The 25,470-nt window shown below is 38.8% G+C and overlaps 1 protein-coding gene across 9 annotated transcripts in view; it reads left to right on the top strand.

Annotated features, from left to right (window-relative positions):
* DLC1 (DLC1 Rho GTPase activating protein) overlaps window positions 1-25,470 on the top strand; it is a 456,845-nt gene that overhangs the window by 124,760 nt on the left and 306,615 nt on the right. For all 9 annotated transcript variants that reach the window (XR_007514914.1, XR_007514915.1, XR_007514916.1 and 6 more), the window contains one exon: window positions 115-255. Coding sequence is in view for 6 of the 9 variants with exons in the window: in XM_049866099.1 (XP_049722056.1) it covers window positions 115-255 (141 nt within the window). In the remaining 3 variants the exon portion in view is untranslated. The remainder of the gene's footprint in view (window positions 1-114; window positions 256-25,470) is intronic.

The following is a 25,470-nucleotide window of genomic DNA, read 5'->3' as shown; positions in this document are numbered from 1 at the left end:
GGCACCGTGCATCAGGGGAAGGGGAGGTGGAAGGTGCTGGTACCAGGGAAGGGGGCTGGTGTAGGACCGCTGACATGCCCTTTACAGCAAAGCATTTTTTTTTTTAAAAAACAGGATCTGGAATCAGGGTCTGAAAGTGGAGCAGATACCATTTCACTAAATCAGACACAAATTAATTTTTCATCTACCACGGAGTCTACTGTGCTGCCACCTCCCACCCCAGTGACCACCTCTGGAACCAAACCCAAGGCTATGGTAAGTTATAAATGGTGACATGTAAGTGCTGGTGATTGTCAGGTAAGAGTTGATACCTCATTCAGTCAGTATAGAAGAAACAGAGTCTTAGCTGCAGTGACATCATAGTATCTAATTAGGTACAACTCTAGAAATATATGATGCTTTTTTGAATAAATGATAATAACACGAGTACTTCACCCAAACAGGTCATGGATCCAGAATTATCCAAAATATGACGATTACATTTTGTGACTGGATGCCCAGAGCTTTAAAGGGTCAGGAGTGTAAAATCTGGAGAGGGCTCTCCCTGCATTGTTATTCTGCCCACACCACTTACCAGTTGTTTGACCTTGGGAAATGTACTAGATGGGTGGGTGGGTGGGTGGATGGATGGATGGGATGGCGGGGTTGGGGGTTAGGTGGGTGGATGTATGGATGGGTAGATACAGTGTCTTAGTCATCTCGTGCTGCTGTAACAGAAATACCACAATTGGATGGCTTCAATAAAGAGAAGTTTATTGTCTCGCAGTCCAGTATGCTAGAAGTCCAAATTCAGAGTGCTGGCTCCAGGGGGAGGCTTTCTTTCTCTGTAGGCTCCAAAGGAGCACCCTTGTGATGCAACGGTCTTCCCTTGGTCTGGCAGCATCTCAGCTCAGGAACCCCAGGCCCAAAGGACGCACTCTGCTCCCAGCACTTCTCTCTTGGTGGTATGAGGTCCCCATGTCTCTCTGCTCGACCCAGCACTTCTCTCTCGGTGGTGTGAGGTCCCCATGCCTCTCTGCTCCCAGCACTTCTCTCTCAGTGGTGTGAGGTCCCCATGTCTCTCTGCTCGATTTTCTCTTTTATTTCTCAAAAGAGATTGGCTTAAGACACTATCTAATCGTGTAGACCTCATCAATATAACTGCCACTAATCCATCTTATTACATCATAGTGATGGAATTTACAACACAGAGAGAGATCACATCAGATGATAAAATGGTAGTACACTTATACAAGGGAATCATGACCTAGCCAAGCTGACAGATATTTTGGGAGGACACAATTAAATCCATGACATAGACAGATGTAGATACATGCGTGTATATATATCCATATATATATGCACATACACACACACCATAAATTTCCTGTGGACATTAAAAAACAAAGCACATGTAAAGTGCTCAATGAGACATTTGGCGCAGAATAAGCACCGAATAAACCAAGCCACTAACATTATTACGTTGCTTCATAGACTTTACAGATGCTACCAAAACACATGAAAAGTGGCTTATTTGCCACGTGGGGTAATATAACATGGTCTTCATTGTGAATAAAAGATATTTTCCTTTAAGTAAAAAATTTGAAAGGCAACAGGAAAGCAGCATTTGACTCTAAAAGATAACATTTAGGGAGGAAGTAATTGCTACTTCAAATACCTAACATCCTGGTAGCCCCAAAACAACCATTCCTAGCTCAGTGAAAATCAGTGTCATATTATTTGTAAATGCCCGTGTTGGCTTAGCACAGAGAAACAAATTTGGATTGCCTGATTGCCTGCCTTTAAAATAAAAGGCACGTCTGAAATAAAAATCAAAAGAGAATATTCTGATGTTTAAACATGTTAAGTTGTAATCGCAAGAAGAGTGAAAACATATCATTTAAATCCCACATATGCCAACTGCTCTCTAAAGTCAGACTTTAATATTTACATAGAAATTAAATTCTGTTATTTATGTCTAGAACATTTTTTTGATGGAATAAACATTCATTGAACACCTACTACCTGCCATTCCTTACTCTAGATGAAGAAAGACTCAGAGGATAAAACCTATCCTCTGTCTTTAAAAACAGCTTATAGCCTAGCAAAGGGAGGCAAACACGTAGACAGTGAAAGGCAATATGGGCGATAGAAAACCAGAAAAAAAAACAAACCCATTGCCTTCAAGCCAACTCCGACTCATAGAGAATCCTAGGAGCACTGGTTTTTGGACTTCAAGAGCAGGCGTGGGGCTGACATGTAAGAACAAGATAGGAAGGAAGGCTAATTCACTTTTTAAAGGTATTTCGCTTTGAATTCACTTGTTAAGGACTTGCTGTATCCTGCAGAGCATATGCCTAATGTTAGCTCTGTGTTCATCTTTTATTTTAGAATAATTACCATTGGCACCCACTGTTCCTCTCTTTGAACATACATATTTCAATGTGTGATTACCTTATAATTTGTAACAATTTTTACAGCTGTCTGTGCAGTGCTTAGTCTTTCTTTAATACCCCAATGTCTGCCTAGACAGCCAATATAGTTACCGAGAAATATGTACATACTTTTATGGTAACCATAAAGCTTTTGAATGAAAAACATAAAACTTTCAGTTCTCCCAGGATTTTAATCCCATAGAGTGACAGACTCTTTCTTCAAATTTCTCATAATTTGCCACATCAATTTTCCAAAATATTCACCCCACAGGCACAACTGAGAAATACTGCAACCACTTCTTGAGCAGAAAAATATTTTTTCATGTACCCCAAATCAAACTGTGAGTGTATATCCAGCAACTCACAAGTGACTTATTGCCTGCAAGTACAATCACTTCATGTGTGTGCTACAACTCATTAGCCAGTGAGCAGTGAACATTGTTACGCAATTAATTTGACTTCCAAATGCAATATTCCACTTTGAGGTAACTGAAATATGCATTACACATCTTGGCCAATTCCATAGGTAGCGTTAGACACCTGTACACGCCACTCTCTCTGGCTCCTGAAGTATAATTCAGTAAAATTCTCTAGCGGGCCACGAAAACTACCCAGTAAGAAACAGTCCACTGTCAAAAGCAGCTAACAAGAATATGGCCAATAATAAAAAGTAGCTTGAAAAACTAACTCGTTTTGGGAAGAAGGAGTGTTTTAATTTGTGTGTGCATTTAATTTTTTGTTTTGTTTTTAAGTGGTGCTGTTATTCTTTTGAGTACTCCTTTGGAAACCCTGGTGGCATAGTGATTAAGTACTATGGCTGCTAACCAAGAGGTCGGCAGTTTGAATCCACCAGGTGCTCCTTGGAAGCTCTGTGGGGCAGTTCTACTTTGTCCTATAGGGTTGCTATGAGTCGGAATCGACTCGACAGCAGTGGGTTTGGTTTTTTTTTAATAATTACTACAGCTTGAAAATAATTATTAGGCCACGATCAGCTTTATGTTTTTTTGTGGTTGTTCCCGGGTTGGAATATTAGACTAAAGAGTAATTTTACTGGTTTTGAGAGATTAAACAGATATATTTCATAGCCTGGCTATGTGAAAAGACAGAAAATTCTAGTATCCTGCTGAACGACTATTTTAACCATAAACTAAAATTTAAAATTTAAAATTAAGTAGAAGCATGGATTTCTAAAAACACCTACTGAACACCTTCGTGAAGAATGAACTAACTCTGCCCCATAATGCCACGTTTTTAAAGAATGTTAACTTTCATTTCAGAATTATTTAATCCGGCATTGGATTTCCTCCTGTGAAGTCTATTTATAATGGTGACTAACTACCACATATATTTGGTTTTCCCTTTGTGTGGAAAGTCTTTGGGTATCCAACTGCCTATTTTTCAAAAAGATTTCTTCTTTAAAATATATTATTAGAATGGCACCAAGGATGAATCTTCAGAGTTTTCATAAATGCTATGTGTGCATGCTGCTGAAAATGAAATATTAAAGTCGATTTCTGAGATGTATTTCACACAAAATGAAGGGGTGAAAAAGCAGATTATTTGCCATCAAACAATTGGTTAGAAAGAAAGAGAGGCCCAGTGCTTCACGGCAAGAAGTTCATCAATTTCTTTCCAAAACTCTGTTGTTCCCCCCCTCCCCGTTGGAAACAATCTCGTAATACCTTTCATTCTAGACACTTCTGCAAACAACACGTGAGTAGTTGTATTGTTTTATAGAAAATGCTTTATTTGCTTGTAGAACAATATATGGACATCGCTCTGTCCATGATAACTTCAGTTGTTCCTGTGTTCATTAATATAGGGTTGCTATATGAACGATTTTAAAGCTGGGCCCTAAAATGTCAGAGGTTTATTATTCTTGTTGTTCCTAAAGATACTTATAAATTTAGGTGTTCATTAAATCACTATTAATCATACATTTGTGACAGAAAGATAACAAGTAAAACAGAGTGTTTTATTTGGAGATAAGTAACTGGAGGGACAGGAGACTCTGTCATGCTGCTGTAAGAGTAACAGAGAGTGTCCCTAAGAGAATGACATGTTTTTAATTTAGCCTACGCTCCCTCCTGCAAAATGAAAAACCTTAGACACCTCGTGATAGAGAGACTTCTAATAAGGAGACCACTAATGCTGAGACCCTCAGTCATTTGGGCCTGATGTGGACACAGCTATCCAGAGCGGCTGTGAGTACAGCCTAAACTATCTACAGGAACTTTGCGGTGCAGTGGTATTCATATCGGAATGTACTGCGTACTGGAGTTACAAACCATTTCTTTTATTGAAAACTCTAAAAACAGGATAAATTCTTAACCTTCAAAATTTGTAATTGCTATAGAGTGAGTGGCCAATACCAGTCCATTTCAGCTCACTAACGACTACAATATCAATGTTTATTTGTTCCATTTTTGATGATTTCTTTAATCTTCCTATATTCATACTTCATGCATTCCGTGTTCCTATTATTAATGGATATTTGCAGCTGTTTCTTCTCATTTTAAGTTGTTCCTTCATTTTCAATTGCCTCATATGCATGTGAAAGCTGGGCAACGAATAAGGAATATCAAAGAAGAATTGACACCTTTGAATTATGGTATTGGCAAAGAATATCGACGATACCACGCATGGATTGCCAAGAGAACAAAAAAATCTGTTTTGGAAGAAGTCCAACCAGAATGCACCTCAGAAGCAAGAATGCTTAGACTTCATCTCACATACTTTGGACATGTCATCAGGAGGGATCAGTCCCTGGAGAAGGACATCATGCTTGGTAAAGTAGACCCAAAAAATAAAGTAGAAGGTTAGTGAGAAAGAGGAAGACCCTCAATGCGATGGATTGACACAGTGACCAACAATGGGCTGAAGCATAGCAATGATCTTGAGGATGGTGCAGGACCAGGCAGTGTTTCATTCTGTTGTACCTAGGATTGCTATGAGTCCGAATTGGCTCGATGGCACTTAACAACAACAACATAGGGTGATAAAGACAGATTGGTCTTATTCCGGGGCCAAGCTGGCAACACTACTGTAGCTGTAATTCCACAGACTGAATATGCCCCTAACCTTGTGATCATTACTACCAAAACGGAGATGAGACAGATAAGGGGGCTAATCATTAGCTTGTGGAGGGGCAGGAGCCAAAGGCTGACACAGTGATGCCCAGCCAGAGACAGCTAGCTCTTTTCGAGAGTGGTATGGGACAAATCCTGCCTAAAGGCTGCTGGACGATGGCCAGAATAAAGCCTCGAGATTACCTCCTGCCTGGTGAATTCATGATGACCTAGATGGCTTTAAGAAAAGAAAAAAAGACTCCAGTGCCAGCGTCAACCTGATATTTTAGCTGCTTTTGCTGACAGTTTGGAGCCTTGGTGGCACAGTGATTAAGAGCTCAGCTGCTAACCGAAAGGTTGGCAGTTTGAATCCACCAACTGCTCCTTGGAAGCCCTATGTGGCAGTTCTGCTCTGTCCTATAGGGTAGCCATGAGTTGGAATCGATTGACGGCAGCAGGTTTAGTTTGGGTTTTGACTGACAATTCCAAAAGCTCCACAGTCAGTCTAATCATTGTTGAAGAAAAAAGTATCCCAATAGGACCCCAAAGAAGCCACAACCGTTTATACTGTGGTGCTTTAATGAGACACTTACATACAATCCGTAATTTCCATCCCTCTGTCGTGGTGGAAAGGAATAGTCATCTTCTGGCCCAACATTCCCTTGTCAATAGTGCTCTCCTCCCTAAAGAATGTAAATGTTTTGAAGTGGGGACAAAAGGAGGGGGATGACAACTATGTAAGATTTTTGAAATTATATTTAATGAATGCATTAAATTTTAAATCATTTAAAAACAGGTGCTCATTTCCCTGCCCCCCCCCCTTTTTTAACCAATGAGATATGATCTCATCTACATTGTTCTTGAAATCACCAATTTATATGTTTGATCACTGTGCACATAAGAAAAAGAATGATAAATTATCATTCATGGTATTTCTATGGATTTAGAGCTAAACCTGGTAAAAGCAGAGACTACAGGAATATGAGCTTTAGGAAAGCTTTGGACATTTTAACCTGGTTATAATCATGGAGAAAATTATTTTCTACCAATGTAATAATAATATCAAGAACAAAAAGACAACAACAGAAAGACAAACAACCCAGTCTAAAAATGGGCAAAGAATTTGAATTGATGCTTCTATACCAGTGGCCAAAAGATGCTCAACATCGTTAGTCATTAGTGAAATGCAAATCAAAACTACTATGAGATAGTACTTCACACCCACTACCATGAATAATCAAAAAGACAAATAATAACAGGTGTTGGTGATGATGTGAAGAAATTGGAACTCTCATTCATGGCTGGTGGGTATGTAAAATGGTGCAGCCACTGGGGATAACAGTTTGGTGGTCCCTAAATTAGTGAACATAGAACTACCATATGACCCAGAAATTTTACTCCCGGGAATACACTCAAGAGACTTGAAAGGAGGCACTCAAACAGATCCTTGAACATCAATATCCACTGCAGCACTATTCACAACAGCCAAAATGTGGAAACAATCCAAGTGTACATCAACAGATGAATGGATTAACAAAATGTAGTATATACACACACTGGAATATTATTCAGCCATGAAAAAGAATAAAGTCCTGATACATGCTATATGATATGGGTAAACCTTGAAAACATTATGCTAAATGAAATAAGCTAGACATAAAGGACGAATATTGTATAATCCCCATTTATATGAAATATCTGGAGTAGATAATTTCATAGAGACAGAAGGTAGATTACTGGTTACTATGACTGGAGGGGGGGGAATGGGGAGTTATTGCTAAATGGGTACAGGGCGTTTTTGAGGGTGATGAAAAAGGCATGAAAAAAACAATGGTGATGGTTGCACACCACAAGTGTGATTCATGCCTCTGGGTTGTACACTTGAAAATGGTTAAAGTGGCAAATTTTATGTTCTGTGTATTTTACCACAATAAAAAAGAAAGTACAAGCATTTACGGAATGCAAACCAAGTAGCAGACACTACATTACGTTATGGACTTACCAGACATGTTTCAGCAAATCCTCACAACAGCCCTTTGTGGTAGAGGCTATTTCTTTCTTTAGTCCATATGAGGCAACTGGGACTCACAGAGGCGAAATCCACGTTGCCCTTGTACTGCACCGATATCTTCCATGCTCATGAACTCTGCTTTACATAGAGAGTCACATCATAATCACCCAGCCTTAGAGCTAATACAAATTAGTTTGACATGTTATTATATCGTAAATAAAATATCACTAATGTTTGAATTCCCAAAGTGAAAACTAAACGAAAAAGAACAGTGGCTGACTCATCAAAGCATGGTGTAGGTTATATGGTTCTAACATCATTCTCTAAATCATCCACCCCAGATTTATAAATCTGTTTGTTTATATAATATGGCCAAAAAAGAAACCATTGCCATCATGTCAATTTCAACTCGTACAGACCCTATAGGACAGAGCAGAACTGCCCCATAGCGTTTTCAAGGAGCGACTGATGGATTCAAACTGTCTACCTTTTGGTTAGCAGATACATTCTTAACCACTATGACACCAGGTCTCCTTGTATAATATAGTATATTTATATTTATGTATGGATATATATGTATCTAGCTCCATTCCCTGATGTTGTTTTTCAAAAAGACTGTGTTGTATAATTCTTATCTATATGGTCAATTTTTTAATTAAACCAGATTAGCAATTATTAAATTCTTTATAGTTACATAATTTTAAAAATTACATAATTATTTAATATAAATTACAACTTTGTAGTATTACAAATTATAATGATGTATTTATTAATTTTGTATTAGAGTATTACTTGGGATAAACATAGAAACTACCAATGCAGATTTGCTCAATGTTACCAGGTGTGGAGCATGGTGGTATATGTTTCAGGATAGGAGATGTGAAATTTGGAAAGATCTGAAAAAGCTTTTTAAAAGAGAAAAGCTTATAAGGTAGAAGAATAAGGGTTAAAGGGCACCCTTTGCAACCAATAATCAACTCGTTAATTGTTGCTTCAATAAAAGGAGGACTTCCATGTAGGGCTGCTGAAAAGTAAAAATTAGAAAGGCAGTAGAATACTGCTTTGATAGGGGATTATTTACTGAAGATGTTAGGGACAGTCTGATTAGGAGTATGACATTAATCCATGATGAATTAGCCACAGGGGCTTAGAAAAAGAATTTTTAACCTGGAGTTCATAGGTGGTATCTTAAGCTGGGTTCTCTAGAGAAGTAAAACCAGTGAAGCATACACACACACACACACACACAGAGAGAGAGAGAGAGAGAGAGAGATTTATCTCAAGCAAATGGCTCACATGGTTAAAGAAGCTCGCAATTCCCAAGTCCCTCGGTCAGGCGTCAGGATGGAGGCTTCTACCAATTCATAGCTGTACGGCCTGTTAAATGCCAGATCGGCAGGTCAGACAGCAGGCTGCTGGCTCACGGGGTATGGAGGCTGATGAATTCCAAGATCAGCAGGTCAGATGACAGACCACTGGATCAAGTCCTGAGGACCATAGGTCAGTTGATGATGAGCTGGATGCAGGATTGAGAAGAAGCAAATGAGCGTTGCCAGAATATCCATATATCCCCTTACAACTGATTGGCTGATCACATCATGGAGGATGACTACATCATTACATAACTGCCAAATTACATCATTACATAACTGCCAAACTACATTACATAACTGTCAAACCACTGAGACTCTTGGCCCAGCCAAGTTGATGCACAACCTTAACCACTACAGATGGATTTCGGAGGGTCCCTAAAATTTTATTTGAAAAGTATGTGTGCAGATCAGCATTTACGTATTTTTGGAAAGACCGTAAATGACTTTATCCAGTCTCAAGAAACTCTTCAAACTCTTCCTGCAAAAGAAAAGACATGCTCTATTTGAGTTTTTATGGTTCAGTCAGTTACCCAGGGAAAGGCTTGATGTTGGCACTCTAACATCTTTGGCACAAGCAGTAAATGCCTTCAGGTGCATTGATGGAATTACTTTGTTTGGGTTTATGTCCTAATGGAGAATTTCGCAGCACTCCCTTTGTCATAAATTAGGCAATGCTACAAGTGTATGTGAAAGCTGATTCTGCTGAGCAGCTATAAAAGTGTCGTTTGCCTTTGTCTTAATTATACAGCATAAAATAAAAATACAACTGATCCAAGAAAGAAACAAAAAAACCCACCAGGGGTTCCCATGATAGTTTTAATGCAAACCAGGTTTTATGTCTAAATGCAATCACGTATCTTGTGCATATGATCATGATAGGCACAAACACTTAAAATTGTATAAATGCATGTAGACTCTGGAGTCCAAATCAAGTCATTTTAAAGTACCATTTAAAACCCAATTCATGTGCAGAATTTTAATAATGTCTCTATTTTGTCTTCAAACAAACAAACCTAGCTGGCTGTCAAATTGATTCTGACTCATGGACACCCTACATGTGTCAGAGTAGAACCTTGCTCATAGGGCTTTCAATGGCTGATTTTTCAAAAGCAGATCTCCAGTCCTTTCTTCCGAGGTTCCTCTGGGTGGATTCAAACTTCCAACTTTTTAGTTAGCCGCTGAGCACATTAACTGTTTACATCACCCATTATCAGATGAATTTTTACCAAGGCTGCTAATGTTCTTTACTGCTCTCCACTATTTTAAACAAAATGGAAGGATAAAAACATGTTTTTTATAAATGGGAACTGTCTGAGGGAAAAATGTGCAAGGTAACATAAAACTGGCTAAAATGTAAGTAGTATTTCATAATGTCACATAGGATATTATTGGCTTTCATATCCTACATGGACAAAATATTTAGTAAAGGAAAAAAATGACACACGTAGAAATTTTAAACAAAGTTTAGTCTCTTCTGAAACATCAAAAAGTTGGATTAGTACAGCTTACAACAAATTAAAGTCAAAATATAGTGCTCTTAGAAAAATGCCTTTGATGGTAAGGCTTGTGAACGTGGCAATATCATTTTGATACAGGGAAGCAATAGCATAAATGTGTGTGTATTTTTAAAGAAATATTTGTCTGTGTTCACTAAGATCTTCATTGCTTACAAGGAAGAAGATTAAGTTTTTAAAAAGAAGATTATGGCTTTTTTAAGAAAAATTGAACTACCACAGAGCTAGAAAAAAATGTTTCTAAAAAGGAAATCATTTTATAACTATAATGAGATACTTCTTTGAATTCTATGGTATTAAAGCATAGAGGATTCAATTCACATAGCCTGGATTTAAAAACAATAATTAAACATGTAATTTATTAACCTTGGAGTTTGAAAAACAAACATATTTTACTCAACCATTTGCCTTTATATTTAAATAAGTTTAAAATTTTCTAATTTCTTGTGTTTTAAGGTACTGACATCTGTTTCCAGTCCATTTACACATTAACTCATGATAGTCTTGTTTGGGCTGGATTATTGGATCTTCCCAATAACCTCCTCACATAAGCCTTTTTCACATTAATTTAGGCATTTCACTTTGCCAAGGATAAGTGGAACTTGTACCCAGGCATACTGAGCCTGAATACTAAACTCTAAGCACGTGGCATTTAAACAATTTTCAAAGTTGGCAAAACTTGTTTTTCTGCCTTGGTTGTGTTTAGTTTGTAGTACCCTGGTTAATTAGGTTTCTGGAGCAGGATTCCTGAAGTAAAGAAAGATGGGAAAGGCAGAACACAAAAATGATGGAACAGCTGGAATCTAATAAGTTCCTTTAAGGGAAAAAAAACAATTTAAAAAAATCACCTTTGCAACCCAAGATTCCATCCTATGAATAGTAGTGTTGCATACTGTCATCATTACAATGAGAAAGATTTAGTTTTTCCATGGGCTGATGTGACTTCTCAAATCCATTTCATGTTTCCATCCAAGAGAAATAGCAACTTCCAGTTATTTCTGGGCAATGTAAAATGGCAAGTCAGCAGCATGCCACATCACAGCAACCAAGAGTATAATTCATAGAACTGAGCAGTGGCAGTACCCAGTGAGCCGTTTTCACAGAGCCCTCACTTTCTCCATTTCATGTCGTCTCTAGGTTCTAATTAACATATCTGATGTGTTCCCATTTTTTCCTACATTCATGCCGACAGACTGATAATTAATTCTGTCCCTGGCATTCGATGCTCTCTGCACTCCCTTTTTAAAGTCGAATGAAGTCAGCTGAAATGCGTAACCAGAGATTCCAGGTGAATATTCAATAGCAGTTACACAGTTAGGGCCCGATTGGAGATAGTTTTGACCTGGATCGACCACATCTAAATGAGAAAATAATTCTAAATTAAAAAATAAAAATATCAGCCATCTAAGTATTTTGGAAATCACACTTCCTAACATTTGGAGTTAGGTAGCAATAATGTGAAAGTGAGGGAGTTGTTTATGCTTATGCTGTCTTGAGATACTGTCACTAGAAAAATACCTATATTCTAGACTGTTCTGGGTATTTTGGACTATTCTAGGTATTTTGTGAGTCTTTTTTTTTCTTTACTGAAATTTAGATGAAGGCTGGCAACCCTGGTGGTATAGTGGTTAAGAGCTACGTCTGCTAACCAAAAGATTGGCAGTTCAGCTCCACCAGGCGCTCCTTGGAAGCTCTATGGGGTGGTTCTACTCTGACCAGTGGAGGATCTTAGATGGCTGCTCAGGGGCTTTTAAGACCCCAGACTCTACTCTTTTGTGAGCATTTTACATGCTAGTTTCTTTTCTAATCAAGAGTTCTTGCTCTTTACGTTGTTGTTGTGGCTGGTGCCACTTTTTAGTGATTTTTTTTTCTTTCACCTGTAATTTTTTTTTTTGTAATGTTTGGGGCAATCCAGATGACCTTTTGGATTAGAAGGCTCCTTCAAAGGAAAATCAGTTGATGTTCATGAAAACTACTGTGTTTCCTCTTTACTATAGATTGTTTTTTTCCATTTTCTATTGTTGTTACTTTTTGTTTAGTTGATACATTTTTGCCTCTTTGTTTTTATTTTGTTTCTGTTGGGGAATAAAGTTAGAATTTTAAACAGTGTACTTACAGATGAACATTTAGAACTCAGAATTAGTAGAATTTTTATATAAAGTCATTTCCTAGCAAATATTAACAAAGTATATAGACAGGTCAAGCCTTTAATTTAAGGGGCGGGGGAGGAGGGGAAAGAATGGCGTCATGGAGATCTCTTAATAATAGACCGAGACCAAGAATTGCCTGGGGTAGCTTTAGTGGGGAGTGTGTGTCAGGAGATACACGTGTATGGAAGTGTGGAAGGCAGAATTGGGCAGAGGGCAGAGTTGAACTGCAATTCAGTTATAACCAAGACCTCAACTAATCTCACAGAGAGCTCTGGAGCTAGCCCTTTATAGTTGTCCCAAATTGAGGCATAAGGGCTGGACCTCTACATCCCTGCAGCAGCCCATCATTGACCTTAGGCTACTCGTGGAGGGTAATGTAACCTTGAGTGAGAGTTCCATGCAACCAAGGCCATTTTCCAATGTGTGAAGCAGCTGCAGCCATTGGCAACCACTACTAGCAGCAGGGGAGTTGGTGCACTGGCCCTGACAAGGGAATCTAGGAGTAACTCTGTAGCCTCTAGTTCACATGTCATGACTTCACCTTCATGGGACTCACACTCAGACTCAAGAAGTGGATATCCAAACACATGGTTATGAAAAGATGGAAGACGTACCAAGTAAAGTTATTGCCAAATGTAAAGATTAAATACTAAAGACATGTATTAGTTCTGTTAGAGAAAGTGGGAGCCCTCAGGTAAGGTTTCTCAGAGGGAAGGACAATGGAGTGTGGCCTTTCACAATGAGTAGGAATTTATCAGGTGAAGAAAGGGGAAGGACATTTCAGTTAGACAGAATACCATATTCTGGGCACATTGGGAAAACTAATTAAGGCATGGTGCATATCTGGGCAGTGGTGGTTTAGTGGTAGAATTTTTGCCTTCCAAGAGGGAGACCCAGTTTCCATTCCCAGCCGGTGTGCCTCATGACAGCCATCACCCATCCATCAGTGGGTGCTTGCATGTTGCTGTGATGCTGAACAGATTTCAGTAGAGCTTCCAGACTAAGACGGCTAGGGAGAAGGTCCTGGTGATCTGCTTTCAAAAATCAACCAGTGAAAACCCTATCGCTCACAATGATCTTGCCCGTTTTTTCAATATCTGAAAACAGATACTGTACACATTTCTTCCTTAGGGAGGATACGGTCAAACCCTGTTATTCTCTATGGACAGAAGTGAAAGTTTCATGAGTTTAGTTTTGCAGTTTGCAATTATTTTAGGGACAAATGAGTAAAATGTATAACAGAATTGGAATTGGCCTTTTAGATTATCTAATGATGACTCTCAGGAGGAAGAGTAAAATATAAAAGTGTTGTTATTTTCCATTTATGGAATACCATATGATTTACCCAGAAAAACAAAATAATGTAAAGGAGAAAAAAAACTAGGTGGGACTTTTCTTAAGGTAAAATGATAATTAGAAAAAAGTGTGTTCATGGAAAGCCAAGGATGGAAGTTTTACGAAAAAGTGATTTGGTGGAAAACAGCAGAAAAAAATAAGTTAGATGAAGATGTAAAATATACTATGGAATGTGGCAGTAGGTATTAATCCTAGCCACAGCAATTTCAGTTTAGCTGTAGGAGATAAATCCCATAGTCCAGTGGCTCAATGTGGGAAGAAATGCTAAGGTATGTTTACAAAAAAATGAGAATTATTAAGGGACATCTTGGAGGCTAGTTACCATAATGATTTGTCTCTCACATGCAAAAACATTCACCTCGTCCAAAGACCCCAAAAGACTCATCCCATTATACCATCCATACAAAGTTCAATATCTTGTCATATAAATCAAATCTAGGTGCAGATGAAACTTCCTCGGTACAGTTCCTCAGTTACAGCACCTCAAGAATAGTTTTTCTCGATCTAAAGACCTGTGAACTTAAGAGACACAGTCAACGTGGGGTCCTCGTAGTGTACTTGTTAAGAGATGTGACAGACACTGGATAACCATTACTCTCCCATTCAAATAAAAGGGAAACAGGAGACTCATAGGAATCAATAAAAATTCTGAAATCCAGCAGGGCACATACTGGAAGGTTCTTTTCTAGGAATTGGACCTGCTACCTCCTGGAATGATTCTCCTGGTTCCTTCTGGAATCTTAGTTCTGACCTTTGAGCCATTCTTTCTTTTTGTTAGAAAATGGCCAGTGTTTCAGCTGAGTATTTTTATTATCGTACTTTTTGCCTACAGTAGTTTGGGAATTCAGAGGGGTCTTTTGGTTTTGTACTATCTCTGAACTTCTTGAACCAAGCTGGATGTGTTTTTGTTGGTACATTCTGCTTAAAAACATCATGCATCTCCTATGTATCTTATTAGGAATCATTCTGTTATACAAAGCTGCACTTACAAGTCTCTTCAAGGTAAGCTCCTATTGAGTCTTCTGAGGGACAATATCTTCATGGCTCTTAGAAACGCTGTTGTTTAATGGACAAGATCTATGAGGCACAATCTCGAAATCCTTAGAGGGCTTTTTGTCTAAATAGCTGTCTGAGGCACCACCTTAGCTATTTCTGAGGGCTTAGCAAAGGGTTTTATAGTCATATCCTTAGTTTCATCCTTAGATTATATTTTCCTGATTGTGATCTAGATTTAATCTTTGTCCAAAAGCCTTTTTTTTTTCTTTTTTAATTTTAGTATCATTTGCTATCCAAAGAGACCAGGAAAAAGCAAAGATTATATTTTTGAGCTGAGCAAGTCTCAGTTGCTCTATGTTTAATACTCTTTCTTTTAAATTATCTCTCTCCTCTTGAATTTTTATATAACTATCAAGAAGTCAGATGGCACCTTAACTCAGCCTGGAAACCTCCTCAGCTAGCTCACTGAGTTCACTTGGTACATTTTCTGTTTTCCATGTTATCACGCACAATAGTAGTATTAAACTTTCTGCCACTAGATAAAAAACTCTCACTGGAAGCATCTTCAAAGGCCATCCAGTTTATGCCAACAGTCGCTGATGTTCTTCAATTTTGTTTAATAAAACTCCTCCCGAGATTCTTCTTAGCATTCACCTGCCACCTGCTCCTAAAGCCACTCTCACAGTTTTTCAGTTTCTATGTTTTTGTTACAGCAGCACCCATTCCTGGTACCAAAATCTGTGGCATAGCAAGTCACCGCTAATTTAGTGGCTTAAAACAACAATTATCATCTATTAGAATTCACAGTTTCCATGAATCAGGAATTCAGGATTGGTTTTCCTTCGTAGTTTTGGTACAGGGTGTCTCATGAGGTTGCAGCCAGGTGTTACCTAGGGCTCCCTCATGTGGCTGGCAAGGTGGTTCCTCTGCACAGGGATCTCTCCATGAAGCAGCTGTGATGCTTTCACATCATAGCAGCTGGTGACTGACCTAAGAGACCAAGACAGAAGCCACAATACCTTTATGAACTAGTTTCAAAGTCACATGCCATCACTTCTGCTGTATTCTAATGGTCATATGAACAAATCATGTTCCGTGTGGGAGGAAATTATCCCAAGGCACATACACCGTGAGGCAAGGATCATTGGGGTCACCTTGGACATGGTTATCACATCTGTAATTCCCTTAATGTGGGCTTTGCATCTCTATTCTTGTTGGTCGCTGACTCCTTTCACTGTTCTGAAGCATAAAAGGACACTGTAGCTTCAGACTGAAACCTGTTTACACCTTCTGGTCAACCCTCAAACAGGTTCTTAAATGATACCAGGTAATGCACCTCTGGTCCACAAGACATGCTAGCCCTGCCTTTTTTTGGGCAGATCTTTTGAGACAACGGAAAATTAAATGTAAATTTTTCTTACAAATTTTTCTTATTTATGAATTTTTTGGTAAAATACTGTCATCACACCATAAAATAATTACTGGATAAATGGTAAAAATTACATAATGTAACTTAAAAGCAGGAAGCACAAAAATTACTTGAGTAGTTTAGTTTTCACTTCTGTTAGCATCATCTATTACAGTCTTCCTAATTCTTCCTAGATTATTGCTGAGTTATTCAGAGGAAACAGCATTACTCATTAATTGGCTTAAAGAATATTGTCATAATGAATTACCTATAATTCAATTTTTTGTATAAATTAGAAGGGTCATTACAAGGGTATGAGCTATCTTTGCAATTAAATTAAACTTCAATTAAATTAATTTCAGCTAAATTAATTTAAAGTTGTTAGTAAGTTAGATATATGAGGAAAGTTCTATTACTCATTCAGCCTGCTGAAGGGCTTTCGATATTGTTACAAACAGAAGGAATTCATGTAATCAGATGTCTGAATTCAAAATAGATTTAAGATGGGAATGCAGACTTCCAAAGACTGCAAATAAGTAAACAGATAAAGTAATTCACATGTCTGTACATATATATGTATAGATACATATATATAATCTTCGTAGAAAAATATTTTGCTTTGTGTGTGTGTTCACAAAGCATTTTACGATGCCCAAAAATGCTGTTCTACCCGACACAGACATTTCGGGAAAATATTCTATCACATTTAATCTCTTCCTGGATCAGAAGTGTTTGGTTACCATATATGTTCTTCCCAGACATGGTTTTTAGTCTCAGAGAGAAGTAATACAGCACTGACATAAAATTGTTGAACATTTAGGTAATCGTGGGGTATTTCAGAAGCCTTTCTTCTCTGACAGAACAGTAGTCCAGGTAGGCTCTGATAATTGCTAATTTGTTTTTGCTGGAACGAAGACACTTTACATCTTGAAAATGATCAGATTTTTAAAAAAGATGGACACTAATTAAATAGTGTCATTCTAAAAACTTCAAAGAATATAAAGCATGGCAATTGCAGTATCTTGCTTTTTGTTTTCGTATTTGTCTCGTTTCTCATTTTTGCTTTCAGAATGCTGCCATCTTCTGGTACAATTGTAAAATCACTCGTAAAGCCTCTACACACAAAAAAGGCAACTCACAGTATCAGACAAATTAGATTTATATGAATTCACCTTTTGCCACTAGGAATCACCCATTTAAGATTTGTGCCTCCTGTGTCCCCAAACCGGAGAGCTTTAGATTACTGTTTAGAAACTTTAATAAACTTACAGGGTGTGTTTCCAGGACCTGTAATACTGTGGCAGTAAATCTCACATGGAATTACAAATAAAGAAAAGCATCTATAGAAAATATTTTGCTTCATTCTATCCCTGTGTCTATGACTGAGTAAAACTAAGCAATTTTTGCATACATTTTCTATTTATATTCCTACAATTTTTTAATTTTCAAGGTGGTTCACCTTGAGAGAATTTTTTTTTAATATTTTATAAAAATTTACTCAATAAATGTCCTCCTTACAACAAAGTGTCTCCTGTGACTGACAACTGTTGTCTTGTCATAGAGTTATTCATATTTGTAACTTCTTTTAGAATTACTTATTAAAGAATATGTAGTTTAAATTTGAATTGAAACACATAGCCTGAATACTTCCACGCTTCTAGTTTTTTTTCATTTCCCTTCATTCATTGAACAAAGACTTGCCCTTCTACCGTGTACCAATCTCTATGGTGTTGTTGCTGTTAGCTGCTGTTGAGTGGGGCCCAGACTCATGGCAACCCCATGTGTTACAGAATAGTACTGCTCCATGGGGTTTTCTTGGCTGTAACCTTTACGGAAGCAATTCACCGGGCTTTTTTATATATTCTACTCTGTCCTGTAGGGTCGCTATGAGTTGGAATCGACTCAACGACACTGGGTTTTTGGGTTTTATATTCCACAGAGTCACTGGGTAGATTCAAACCGCCAGCCTTTTGGGTTAGTAGCCTATTGCAAAATGCTTATGCCAGCCGGGATCCTATAATCTCTTATGCCAGACCATGGGAATTCAAACATACATAGAATGTTGTCCCTGGACTTGAAACCACACAACTTAGTAGATTCCTTATCCAACCCCTAGAAACTGTCGATCAGCCACACTGTCCTTAAGTTGTTGTTGGGTGCTGTTGAGTCAATTTCAACTCATAATGACTCCATGCATCAGAGTAGAACTGCTCCATTGGGTTTTCTAGGCTGCAATCATTACGGGAGCAGATTGCCAGGTCTTTTTCCAGTGGAGCCACTGTGTTCATTCAAACCACCAACCTTTCGGTTAGCAGCCGAGCGCATAACTGTTGTGCCAGCAAGTCTCCTTGTCCTTAAGTTACCACGCCAGAGACATTTTTAATCTACCAAAGCCAAAAGCAAGAAAATCCAGTGGAAGTGTGAACTATCTAAAAGACCATTAGCTGCTGCTTCTTGTCATTGATGGTTTCCACTAGTTTTCCTTTTTCTCATCATATTTATATCTGCTGACAAACATTATTCATACAAAATAGCTGTAATACTAGCTACAGTGATCAATATTTACAAATAAAGAAGAGTCTTGACACACTGATACCCGTTGACTTGACTTATTCAACGAGAGCTAGGATTAAATGTCGGTTAAAATGAGCAGCCTGGTCGTGGTTCAGTCATGCATAATAAGACCTCTCTAGGCAAAAGAAGGCAATTACTTTTCCAAAGTTTTGGCACGATATTATGAGACGGAACCAGAAAAAAGAAGAAAAGGGTACCGACAGCTCTAAATGCTCACTTTCCCCTTTCTAGTTATGAATCAGTGGCATAAACCATTCTTCCCGCTCTCCCACGCACCTCTGTTCCTTATTGCTGAATGTTTCAACTCTCTGCTATAACAAAATCTCACTTTCTGCTCTAACTAAATTGCCTTTCCTGTATTCAAAATTGTCTGACTGAAAGGGTAAGTCACAGGCTGGGAGAAGGGGAAGAAGGGGAGCTGGCTTTCACAGAAGGGAGTGAATCCTGGGTCCAACCATGTTCCCTCACAGCCACCAAGCTGCACGGGGTATTTGCTCACTGAGAAGCATAGAGGCAGAGAGGAGAACATGGTGTTAGCAAATGCTCCTCAGCTTTCCTTCACTTGCAGGGCTCTTCTGTTTTTCCCATTATTGACAGGAAACAAGTAAGTAATCGCATGCGTTGTTGAATGGTGTGTACCGGATAATACAAAAGCACTTTTTATAGTTTCTGTAAGAGAAAATATGAGCCAGTATACAGACAATAATGAGTCCTGGTGGCACAGTGGTTAAGTACTTCAGCTGCTATCCAAAAGCTGGGCAGTTCAAACTCACCAGCTGCTCCAAGGGAGAAAGATGTGGCAGTCTGCTTCCGTAGATTACTGCCTTGGAAACCCTATGGAGCAGGTCTACTCTGACTTGTAGGGTCGCTATGAGTTGGAATCAGCTAGATGGCAATGGTTTTTATTTATTTTTAATGCAGACAGTAAGCTTAAGAACTCTTATAATCAGTTCCTTACAATTACAAGATCTGTCTTAAGATAGAAGACACTACTAAGATCACATGGGAACAGCATTTATTCTTTTTGGTGCTTTGTCTCAGAGCAGTAATCAGAGTACCACTTACATTTCTTCCATTTTCATGCTTGGACAATATTAGGAGAAAATTAGAAAATCTACGAGTCACTATAACAAGTATCCTATCTCTCTTCCCTGAGATCTTGGTACTGACTAGATAGATTCGATGGATGGACGGACGGATGGGTAGATGGATGGGTAGATGGATGGGTGGATAGATAGATTAGATAGATTGATAGATACATAGATTCTGACATACATATGAATATATATAATCCTTTATGTTTTTAACTCAAGTTCAATACCATGCCAAATATTACTCCATAAAGAGTTATACGTAGTTTATACTCTTCTTTGAATTAGAATGGTGGCCAAATTTTGAAGTATATAACTGACTTTTAAAATTCTCTTCACATGGCAAAAAAATAGTAATTGAAATATCTAATTTAGATAGGAGATTTAAAGAATTGGAGATCAAGTCAATGTGATGTTTAGCCTATTGCGTAGGGGTTAAGTCAAATCTGGGGTTTGGAGTGCTCCATTGAGCAGATCTAAATCCATAACAATTGACACAATGGTAGACATTGTATTTCCATTCTGATAAGACCTATTTCAATAGGCAACGTTTTAAATATTAAAATCATAAATTAAATATCGTTCTTTCATTTACAGCATTTCTGCACATATCTCTTAAGCAGAAAATGTCACTTTACGGATACGTAAAATTTGTACTTTATTCATACTTGTTTCCTTTTTTTTTTTGAAGTCTCTTGGAAACTGATTACTTTTTGGTAAAATGACCCAAACCTGGAAATTACTTCTAAAATTTCCATACCACAAAACAACACAGATTTATAAAATTATTCTTAACATTTTAGAAAGCTGGACACACTTGATCTATGAATGCAAACCTGTTTTATCTTTTCTTTTGTTAGTAGGTACAATAAACCAGTTTAAACTATTTCCATCTTAATTAAGTAATTAAATTATCCCCTTTTAAAAGGCCGTCGTGAGGAGTCCTTGAGCTTGGGGATGTAAATCTCTTAGCTGAGTTATGGCTGCACAGGAAATTCTCTACTAATGTAAGCCAGTATTATACTTCAATTTACACAGTAAATGTGCTCTTCAAAAGTAGCACATACAATTATTTTGGGTAGCTAAAATAATATTTTAAATAAAGTATATTTTCTGTGGCAAATTTTTCTCTGACGTGAATGTGTTTTAAAATAATGGTATTGTCTACTAAGGTCAGATAAGGAGAAATACATCTGAAATGGAGAAAGGGACTAAGACAGTTGGCTTAACTATGAAGATGAGTACATCAGCAACCCCTAACAAAAGGCAAGGACTGATGACAGTCGCCAGAAAGATTCAAATATTCAACCTTAGGGGAAAGTGAAAGATAAAGGAGCTTTTATCCTCAGGGGAAAACTCCACAGCGCTCTTTTGTATTCAGAACCGTTCAAATGAATGTGGTCATTCTCTCAGAAGACAAGGATTATGGAAAAGATTAATAACTCAGTCACCCCTCTTTGCACTCATCTTAAAAATTGTCGCTTGGATTCTGGTAACAGCCGTCTTCGCTTCTTTCTGTAGCTGTGCTCCTTTGTTGCTGTTTTCAGGGCCAACCTATGTTGAAAGCCACATCACGGTGTCTGACGGCTTCACTGGGGATATTCCAAAGAATATGTATTATACATTAGAATTACATAGACTTCTGGAAGGTTTTGTTTCTCTGGCTTCTTAATAGCTTACCTCATAGGATTCTTTCTATATGAGTGAAAATCTTGTGCTGAGCAGAATGTTAAGATGAGTTACAGGAGAGTTTCCTTTAAAATGGAGCACCTGGCGCACTTCTGTTAACGTTCCTGTTTCTATTAATGGTGTCTTTCTTTTTACTCGAGAAGATGGGGAGGTACCACAGCATTTGCTCAAAATACGGCAGAAAGTTCATGAGCTGAGTTTGTTTTATCCTTGCGCTAATTCAAACGCCCGCCAGTAAGCATCAGCGTTTCATCAGTAATGAACACAAACACTGAGAGGGGTTTCTGCGCTGTGGCGGAGCCGCTGAAGAAACGATACTGTTCCTACGTCACGAGAGAAGAATGTGTTCGGACCTTTCCTTGGAATGCTAGCGAGCTGGCTGCCAACCCAAGAACAGTGCTGCCATTTGTGTACAGAGTGGTTGCCAGTGGGTTACCCACCGAATCAAAGATTTACGTTCATTGCAGTTGTCTCCATAAATGTTTAATCCATATTAGCAATTATTAGAAAACCCTGGTGGGGTACTGGTTAAGTGCTGTGGCTGCTAACCAAAAGGTCGGCACTTCAAACCCACCAGGCGCTCCTTGGAAACTCTGTGGGGCAGGTCTACTCTGTCCTGTAGGGTCGCCATGAGTCGGAATTGACTTGACAGCACTGGGTAGCCAGCAATGAACGAGAGCCCTGGTTGCTGCACATCCTCACCAGTGTCTGGTGCTGTCAGTGTCCTGGAGTTTAGCCATGCTTTTTTTTTTTTTTTTAGTAGACAGCAGCATTTTACTGTTGTTTTAGTTTGCACTTATCTAATGACGTATAATGATGAGCATCTTTTCCTATGCTTATTTTCCATACGTATATCTTCTTTGGTGAGGCGCGTGCTCAGATCTTTGCCCATCTTGTAATTGAGTCTCTTGTGCTCTCGTTGTTGAGTTTTAAAAGTTCCTTTGCATGTATTTGATGCAAGTCCTTAAGCAGATATGTGTTTTCCAAATACTTTTTCCCAGGCTGTGGTTTGTCTCTTAACTGTGTCTTTCACAGACCAGAAATTTTAAATTTTAATCAAGTTCAACTTATCAATTTTTCTTTCATGGATCATATTTTTGGTGTTATATCTAAAACAACAACATATCTAAAACCTCATTGCTAAACCTGAGGCCACCTAGATGGTCTTCTATGTTATCCTTAGAAGTTTTATAGTTTTGTGTTTTACATTAAGGTCTGTACTCCATTTTGAGCCAATTTTGTGAACAGTTTAAGGCCAGTGTCTAGATTCATTTTTCAGCATGTGCGTGTCCATTTGTCCCAGCACCATTTGTTGCAAAGACTACCCTTTGTTCATTAGATTGCCTTGGCTTCTTTGTTAAGGCTGGACTTTGGTAGACCCAAATCAGTTGTTGTTGTTAGGTGCCAATAGAGTCAGCTCTGACTCATAGTGTAACTATGTACAATAGAACAAAACACTGCCCAGGTCTGCACCATCCTCACAATTGTTGTTATTCGTGAGCCCATTGTTGCAGCCACTGTTCAGTCCATCTCACTGAGGTTCTTCCTCTTTTTCGCTGACCCTCTACTTTACCAAGCATGAGGTCCTTCTCCAGGGATCAGTCCCTCCTGATAACATGTCCAAAATACCTGAGAAGTCTTACCATCCTTATTTCTAAGGAGCATTCTGTCTGTACCTCTTCCAAGACAGATTTGTTCATTCTTCTGGAAGCCCATGATATATTCACTATTCTTTGAAAATACCATTATTCAAACACAACAATTCTTCTTCTGGTCTTTCTTATTCATTGTCCAGGTTTCGCGTGCATATGAGGCAATTGAAAATACCACAGCTTGAATCAGGAGCACCTCAGTCCTCAAAGTGGCACCTTTGAGGTCTTTTGCAGCAGATTTGCCCAATGCAATATCTTGTTTGATTTCTTGACTGCTGCTTCCATGGGCATTGATTGTAGATCCAAGTAAAATGAAATCCTTGACAGCTTCAAGATTTTTTCCTTTTATCATGGTGTTGCTTATTGGTCCAGTTGTGAGGGCTTTTGTTTTCTTTATGTTGAGGTGTGATCCATACTGAAGGCTGTGGTCTTTGACTGTCAGCAGTGAGTGCTTCTCATCCTTTTAGCATGCAGATTGGTTAGGCTCTGGTAAAATAGTTTGCCTTTAGGTCAGGCCTTGTTAAAGAAAACAGAATGCCCTCGGCATAGTTCAAAATGATTACTTTTCCCCTTCCCTTACCAGAAGCTTGAGAGAATTTTTCTCCCATCCTTTCAGTGAAACTCACGGAAGTGTGGAGGGTCCCTATGACCACCCTCCCCCCAGAGTTTTTTACTCTCAAACTAGTTTGCACTGAACCTGCAGCAATTCAGTGACAGTTTGAGTGTTCCTACCTGTATTGGCTTCAGCAGCGGACTTCTGCTCCCAGGCTTCATTCCCAGGAAGCTGTGACTCTTTGTGTCTGCCTGTCTGTATCTATATATTTGGGTCAGAAATTTTCTATGTGATTTCAGTTCTCTGATGGATCTAAGGAGAGTTGTTGTTTTTAAGTTTGTTCAGCTTTTTCTTTGTTGTGAGGACAAGAGTGATGACTTCCAAGCTCTTTACATGTCAGGTGAGAAACCAGAAGTCCCCCATTCACAGAACTTAAAAAGAAGTAGCAAGTGGAATTTAAAGTGCACCAAGGTATGACTGTTCCCCAATAAGCATAGGCTTAAATCAGAGGTGAATCATGATTTCGTAGTCAGTTTTAATGCATCCATTATCTGCCTCCACTAGTCCCTGGTGGATGTATTTTCAAGAAGGTTTGACTGTTGAGGATGTTGTAGAAGCTACTAGAAAAGAGACCTTCTCATTCGCACTGCAAGGGTATGAGACTAGGGCTGCTGTAGCCGTCTTGCCACCCCAGAAAGGGAACCTCGGAGCATAGCCAGTCCAGAGCAGCAGAGCTGAGGAAGGCTGCAAGAACCAGCACGTTGGTGGCACTGACTGAGCTCTGCTTTCAGCCACACCTGGAGCCAGACTAAAAATTGGACCTTTCAGTTATGTACATCAATATGCTGAGGCTATTTGCAGGAGAGAAAAAAAGTCCTTGCTAGTACAAAAAGCCAAGGGCAATGCCTGGGAAGCAGTTTAAATATACATGCGTAAAGGTTTGAAGAGAAATCTGCACTATTATCCACAGATAACAGTGATGAGATGAGATGATCCCCCAAGTGGCATATAGAGAAAGAAAGAAAACCACAGGCAATACCAACAGCTTGTTGGTCAGTCAGTCGGTCAGCAAAAGCTTATGGAGCAGCTCTTCTGTGGCATGCTACAGCAGTGAATAAAACTGAGAGTAAAACAAAACAAGACCTCGTTGCCGTCAAGTCCATTCCAACTCCTGGTGACCCTATAGGACAGAGTAGAACTGCCCCATAAGGTTTCCAAGGAGCTGCTGGTGGATTCAAACTGCCAACTTTTTGGTTAGCAGCCAAGCTCTGTAACGATTGCAATAAATAAATAAACCAAAAAATCCATGCCCTTCTGGAGCTGATATTCTGTTAGAGAGAAGTAAGTAGTATGTTTAATAATGATATGCTCTAAGGAGAGAGCTGGGAAGAATGTGTGCGGCGTGGACTTCTGGAGAGTGATTCGGGTGGGCCTCATTAAGAAACTGACAGCTTTTGGAGTAAAGATTGGAAGGAAGCCAGAAGACTAAACGGGAAAGAGCATTCCATACAGGGAACGACCAGTGCAAAGACCCGAGTCAGGGGCACCCCAGGTTTGTGGAGAAAAGCAGCAAGGGGATCAGTAGGGGGTTGTGAGACCAGAGGGGCCGGTTTACCCTGTA

Source organism: Elephas maximus, chromosome 22, assembly GCF_024166365.1.
Source record: "Elephas maximus indicus isolate mEleMax1 chromosome 22, mEleMax1 primary haplotype, whole genome shotgun sequence".
In the NCBI taxonomy this organism is placed as follows: Eukaryota; Metazoa; Chordata; class Mammalia; order Proboscidea; family Elephantidae; genus Elephas; species Elephas maximus.
Note: the sequence above shows the minus strand (reverse complement) of the source record. Positions and strands in the feature narration are given on the sequence as shown.